Raw genomic sequence first — 6,712 nt, 5'->3', positions numbered from 1 at the left:
GTTTTTCACAATAATAAAGGACTTGCTGGGTGGTTTTGAATGAGTTATTTCACTTCACTGTGCTTCATTTTCCTGATCTGCAAAATAGGGATATTAATGCCTATTTTTGTGAAGGCAGTCTGAGAAGCTTAAGTAGAAACTTCTGTATAAATGTCAAGTGTCATTATTATTGTTCTTAAACTAATCCATTGTAGTCAACTGCTTTTATAGTTTTTATGAAAGCAAATACAATGGGAGCTACATAGCCTAACAATGTTGTTTTAATTAGAAGAAGACAAGTAAGTGTCTGAAAAATGCAATAGTGGGTTGCTTGCTTTCATCAATTGCAAAATAAATAAATAAAAAGAAACTGCTAGAACCGAACCATACCATACCAGGTAATAAAATGGCTCTGAAATTTATGTGGCACGCTGATCAGAAATAACAGATAATTTTTTCTAACTTGTGGTTCTCCATTTGCCTGTCAAAGTCAAAGATTTTCAGTTATTGTTGAGTGAGTAAATGTGAAAAATATTGTGTATTTACTTATTTGCCAGCATCTGAGAGATGAAATTTCTTCCAGCTCTGACTTTAAAATCCTAATTTTCCATTGAATAGCTCACAATGTCTGGTTTATAAACCTTTGGAAATAGCAAAACCAACACTGACACTTCCCCTCCTTGATGAGATGAATATGATCTCTCTTTTAGTATAGTGCTATTAAAACGTGGTAAATGACCTAAACTGGAAAAAGCTGAGTCCCGTTACACTTCACATTTGCCTAAATCCTGTTTACCTGTAAGGTAATCCTGCCTCTGCCAATTCATCCTGAGGGTGGAGAGTCCCAGAGATTCAGCCCAGGGCCCCATGCAGGTGGCTTTATCAGTAGGGGTGCTTGTGGGGCAGGATGCTTTAAATCCAGTCTCTCTTAATCCAGGATGCTGATTATACCAGTAGAATTTGTCAGTCTAGTTTATTCTTCTCCTGAATTTCTCATCAGGAACAGGATTTTGCTGGTGTAGCAGTGTTTGTTTTGTGATGGAGGAAGGGGAACGTTTTTTGTTTTAAGGCAGGACAGTGTTGGTCATAGGAAGTGTGTCCTAAGTGATTTGGCAAAAATCTGATGTGTAGCCTTAGCCTTAGCATGACCCCAGAGTGAGTAACTTGTGACCTATCTGTCCTCATCATCGTCAGTACTTCTGCTTTCTAGGACAGCCCAATTAAGAGAAGTTTATAGTTGTTGTAGGAAGACTTCATATCTGTGAGGCAGGCTGAGTGAAGCAGTCCTGGCTGTTCATTTTGGGTCCCCAAAAGAGATTGCATTGTGACAACTGCCTCTTTGAAGTGCTTTCCTCCACCAGGCAGCACAAACCCATTTTTTGCAGGCTTCAGGCAGCTCCTCTTGGTCTGTGAGCTTGTTCCCCCTAACCCCAAGGCTCTTCAGGGACTGGTATTACACTGAATGCTGAGTGAGATGCGTAGAGAGATGTGGCTGATGGCTCTGTAAGGTGACATTTAATGACATTAAAGAGCCAGTTTGGAACAGATTTTATTGTTTGGTTTGGTTTGTTTTTTAATTATACTTTTGAGGATATTTGGGAGGACTGATATTTTTTTGCTTGTTCAGAGTCCTACTGTTATTGGTACCAAGTGTAGTGTGTGCATAAAGACTTTGGGAGAGGGCAAACAATTATTTTTTCTAAGACAAATTTAGCATGTTGGTTCTGTAGAGTTTTCTTTTATCTCTGGTAAAAAAAATCAGACTAAATTTTGGCAGTAATATACTTTTTTATTTAAAAAAAATAGATCTAGCATTGGATTTGTATTCTGTCCATGAATAGTTAATATAAAATGTCTTTGGGAATACTGGACTACTCATCCTCTCAGTGAAGCTAAGGGGAGTTTTTTTATTTGTGTTGTCACTAAGAAGCAAGATTATTTTTCAGGGTAGATATAATGAAATTCTAGCAGGTAATGGTCTTCATCAGAAAACATTTGAAAGAAAAATGCTGAAAAACATTATTCTAGTTCAACTATTAGGTAGGTTTTATTTTCTTTCTCAGTAAGAATAGTGAGTGTACACAAAACATACCTTGCTCTACCATTATTCTGAATTGCTAGCTGGAAATGAGATTTTTGTCTACTCTTGCATCTGTGTCTTTTTCAAGTGCAAGAAAACAGATAAATGGATTTGATTTCTAAGCAAATGGTCTCATTGTAATTCCACATCAGCAAAAAGCAGAGTATTCCGAGATGGAAATGCACACAGTTGAACAAAAGAGCCACCGACAACTTTTCATCTTGAAGAGCTCACCAGAAACAAAATAAAATGAGCTGACTGGACCTTAGTCCTGTGTCTTGTGGGTTCATCTTTGGGGAAATGAGGCTGACTTTTTTTTTCTGATTGTAATACTAGATGCTTCCTTCTGCTTCTCTACTGGCCATTTGGGGTGGAAGACCAAATTTTGCTTTACCAAGACAGAGCCCAATTGGAGAGCTTTCTCCTGGTTCTCAAAGAACAGATTAAAGTGAATACAGACTGAGACAAGGAGTAAACTATGATGTAAAGTTTATATACAAGAATATAACATTTATCTGGAGTATTTACAAGGTTAATTAAAGCAATATTTTACAACTCTTTCAGGTTAACCACTAGGTATATTACAATTAGGCTACAGATGGTTTAATTTGCAAATAATAAAATGTTGCATTCAGATCGACCAGCTCCAAAACTTGATCATTTTTTTCTGAGAGAGAAGGGCTTAGACTTGTGGAAAATAAAATGTGAGAATGGTTAATATGATCTTACTGGTGCCTATGTGTCACATGCAAGAGTCGTAACATGACCTTTATAATGTTAATATAGATGGCAAGCCATTTCACCTGGATGAAAGAGTCATCCCCATTGTGACAGGCCAGTTGCACACATGGCTGTCTTCTTCTGCATCTCCTACTTCTGCACAACACACATGCATGTATACAGAGAAGCAGCAATACAAATGAACCAGCATTACTAAAATGAAGAGGGAAAAACCTCAGACCAAAATCATGTCGTTTGCAACCATTAAAAAAAAAAAAAGCCTTAAGCGAGATACTTTAATACTTCCCAAAAATAGTCATGATTTTTTTTTTCTCCCATTACATTTTAACCTATGTACAAAACTGGAGGGCTCCCTCCCCCCTCGGAGGGCGGTCACCGCGTGGCATCTTGAGGCTCAGAGGGGTCAAAGCAAGAAGGTGCTGGAGGCCCGGAGAGCTGGGGACAAGAGGTGGCCCCTGGAGGCAGGCAAGAGCCAAAGCCACTAACACTGCAGTTTGCGGATGCTGCGGGAGAAACGCTTGAAAGCCCTCTGGCCTTTCTGCCACCGCTTCAGAGAGGTGATCACCAGTTCCCCTGCTTGCTTTTGCCCCATCACCAAGTAGGGGACATTGATGTCATTCATCTCGTCGCAGGTACACTGGAGGCCACCTTTGAGCCAGAGCACGATCTTCCTCAGGTCCCTTTCAGTCAGCCCGTTCAGCTTGTAGATGGTTTTGCTCTTTGTTTCAGGGGTGATCTTGGTATCCCCATTGATGTAGGCAATCTCCTTCACTTTTATCTTCAAGGCTGATAGAGTAAAGGGAGGGGGAAGAGGGAGAGAGATTGAGAGGTTTTTTTCCCATTAGTGCATATTAGTGCACCTGGGGAGGGAGGTGCTCTATTGCTAATTAAATTGTCAGGGCTGACAGAAGAGGCAGCAGGTGGCTCCATTTCTAAAGCCACAAAGGGCATGCAAGTCATTTCAGTTTGAATCAACCTTTGGGTGGAGGGTTTTTGTCGGTTTCTTTTCTCTTCTTCTCCCCCTAGCCCCCTTTTCCCTTTCCTTTCTAAATTAATATTTTCCCTGACTTTTCTCCTGTTTGCAAACAGAGAGGGCAGGTTTGCTATGTTAAGCAGTACTCTGGTTTTTGTTGGGAGAGGACAGTCTTCCTGGAAGTAGAGTTTGAAGGGGAGGGGAGTACCTAGACCTAATCCGAAACCTGATCTCTGCTGTGGCTGAAAACTTCTAAAGCTAATTTATTAGGCTGGAGAGGATTTTAGGCAAACCTGTAAGGAAATGATATTTCACATACATTGTTTTTTGAGAGAATGGATCCCACAGAGGACAAATTAGTTCAACAGCTGCATTCGATTTTGTAAAATAGCTAGGAGAGGGATGCAGGGCTCTGTAAGAATCTGTGGAGCATGTTTAGCTTTAGGAACGTTTATCTGAGCATAGTTTGCCAGGCGAAAGCTAGTGGTTGTTTTAGCAGTTTTGTCCCACATTCATGGTTTCATGTTTTGGGTGGTGTGTTTGTGGGGGTTTTGTTTGTTTGTTTGTAGTGTGTTTTTTGTTTTGTTTTTTAAAGAAAAAATAGAAAAACTTTTTAATTTGTACGGATACTTATACTACAAATCTATTTCCAGGTATAAAAATTTACATAAACAGATTCCCCTCCTTATTGCCTTTATCTTATGTGGGTAATGTGCTGTTCAGTTGTTTGTGTCAGAGGGGCTTTCTTGTCCTCTTCTAACCCCAGATTTTCCCATTAAGTTTATATCCCCAATTGTCTGTGCATTACCTTCTCTGTCAAATGATATATAGAACTTCATTCTTAATCTGAAGAGAATCTTTCTTATGGTACACGAGATTGGTCATGTGGCTCTTTCTCATACACCTAAATGAAAGTTTACTCTAATTCTCCCCAGGCAATAGTCTGGATGAAAGATTCTTTTTCTCTTTTGCATTTTACTTTCTCTGGCTTGTCAGCAACATCCACATAAAAGAGCACTACTACAGAAAAGAACTAAAAAATGGGCTGCTTTTCATTCTGAGGTGGGAATTTGTGTTGTATGACCAAAAAGTCAGAAGGGTCCATCTGCAGATAAGACAAAGCCCTGCCTTTATTCAGGCACATATCCTTCTCATTCCACTGGGAGTTTTACCTGATCCTCAACTCTCAAGTTTCAGCCGAGAGGGCTCTGCTTCCACTTACCGAAGTCATTTTTGCAGAGGTTTTCAACGATGTCATTATCGTCTTCATTTTTGTTTTTGCAGGCATCGCAGACCTTGGGTGCTGGAAATGCAAGGGGACAGTCCCCATCAGGCTCGGGGAGAGAGGAACAGCAGGTGGCGTTGGGAACCCTCCGGGAAAAGCCGGTTTCACACCCCCCGATGGACGGACTGACCCTCCCCCTTCTTCCCCGGCGCTGCCCGAACACTTGGACGCGGCTTACCTTGCCGCGGACCCGCTAGCGTGGGGCACGGTGTGCTTTTAAGGTCACACCTATATTAAAAGCTTTTAGTTGGCAGTGGGGTTTTTTGGTTTGGGTTTAGCGTTTTCTGGTTTTGTTTTGTTTTTGTTTTTTACGAGGCAAAGAGTAAAAGGAGAGGGGGCCATGACGCGAAACCCTCCAACCCCTCGCTTCAGCAATGCTCTTTGCAGAGGGAGGGTGTTCTGTTCTTTGGCAGCTGCGAGGCTCGATTTGTGGGGTCCCGGACCTTTCCGACGAGGGCTGCGCGCTCCTGCCAGTTCCCTGGCCAGGAGGAACAGCGGGGTGATTCCCCCGGTCCTCTCGGGAAAGCCTCCTTGAGTCTGGTCTGTGGCCCCCGCCCCGGGTGAGGGCTCCGCTCCCCTGCAGAAAGCGGGGGACGGACCCCGGTGTCGGGAGGGCAGATGCTACCGGACCGGGGCAACCCGCCGGCTCCCTTCTTACCTTCCCTGGTGACCGGGAGGATGTGGTCGCTGCTGGCCAGCGGGATGCAGAGGTCGTTGTCCTTGGGGAAGCGGCTGCAGTCCAGCATGTCGGGCCAGGGGAAGCCGAAGGCGGACATCACCGGGGCGCAGCTTTCTTTCACCTCTTCGCAGAGCGAGTGGCAGGGCTGGATGATCTCGTCCAGGTCGTCGATGCAGACGGGAGCGAAGAGGGAGCAGAGAAACTTCCTGGTGTCAGGGTGGCACTGCTTCTGCACCAGCGGGATCCAGGTGGAGGCCTGCTCCAGCACCTCTTGCACCGTTTCATGCCCCAGGAGGTTGGGCAGCCGCATGCTCTGGTACTCGATGCCCCGACACAGCAGCATCGGGGCGGGGATGGGTTTGCAGTTCGAGCGCTTGTAGGAGAAGTCGGGCTCCCCGAAGGGGAAGAGTCCGGCGGCGGAGCCCACGCACTGGGACGCCAGGAGAAGCAGGGCGCAGAGGCGCCGCTGCATTTTGGGGCGCGGAGGAGGAGGGGTGGTTGGAGAACGGCTTTGGGGGGCCGGGGTGGCCGGGAGCGGAGCGGGCGGCGCGCCGCTGCCCTCAGCCGCAGGCAGCGTCCCCCAGCCCAGGCTCCTGCCTGCCAGACGAGGACGGAGGGTCTGAGCGAGATGCGGGGGCAAACGGGAGTTTTCTGGATTTTTTTGTATGCAAATGGCAGGGGGAGCGGGGGCTGGGAGGAGCCTGGTGACAGCCATCCAGAAAGGATTGGTCACTACTTTCTCGGTCTGCTTTTGCTCAGGGGGATTGTCTTTTGGCAGGAAATCTTGGAAGAAACGTTACCGTGCGAGCACGGGGAAGGGGGGAAAGATCCCCGCGAACAAAGAGCCACGAAGGCCCGAGGGCTCCTCGGCCGGGCAGGGGGCGAGGGGCCGCGCCGCGGGTGGCGGGAGGTGAGCTTTGCTGCTAACACAGCTTTTGCGGAGCGGAGGGACCCCCCGGGCATCCCCCCCCACCC

At 45.6% G+C, this 6,712-nt stretch overlaps 1 protein-coding gene across 1 annotated transcript; it reads right to left on the bottom strand.

The window, feature by feature from the left end:
- Nucleotides 1–2,531: 2,531 nt before the first annotated feature.
- SFRP2 (secreted frizzled related protein 2) lies at nucleotides 2,532–6,368 on the bottom strand. Its single transcript, XM_008493795.2, has 3 exons — nucleotides 5,717–6,368; nucleotides 4,996–5,076; nucleotides 2,532–3,586 (listed from the first exon to the last, which is right to left on the bottom strand). Exons 1-3 carry the CDS (start codon nucleotides 6,207–6,209, stop codon nucleotides 3,282–3,284), a joined length of 879 nt encoding a protein of 292 aa, XP_008492017.1. The 5' UTR covers nucleotides 6,210–6,368; the 3' UTR covers nucleotides 2,532–3,281.
- Between the last annotated feature and the right edge of the window lie 344 nt (nucleotides 6,369–6,712).

This window comes from Calypte anna, chromosome 4A (assembly GCF_003957555.1).
Source record: "Calypte anna isolate BGI_N300 chromosome 4A, bCalAnn1_v1.p, whole genome shotgun sequence".
Taxonomy (NCBI): Eukaryota; Metazoa; Chordata; class Aves; order Apodiformes; family Trochilidae; genus Calypte; species Calypte anna.
Note: the sequence above shows the minus strand (reverse complement) of the source record. Positions and strands in the feature narration are given on the sequence as shown.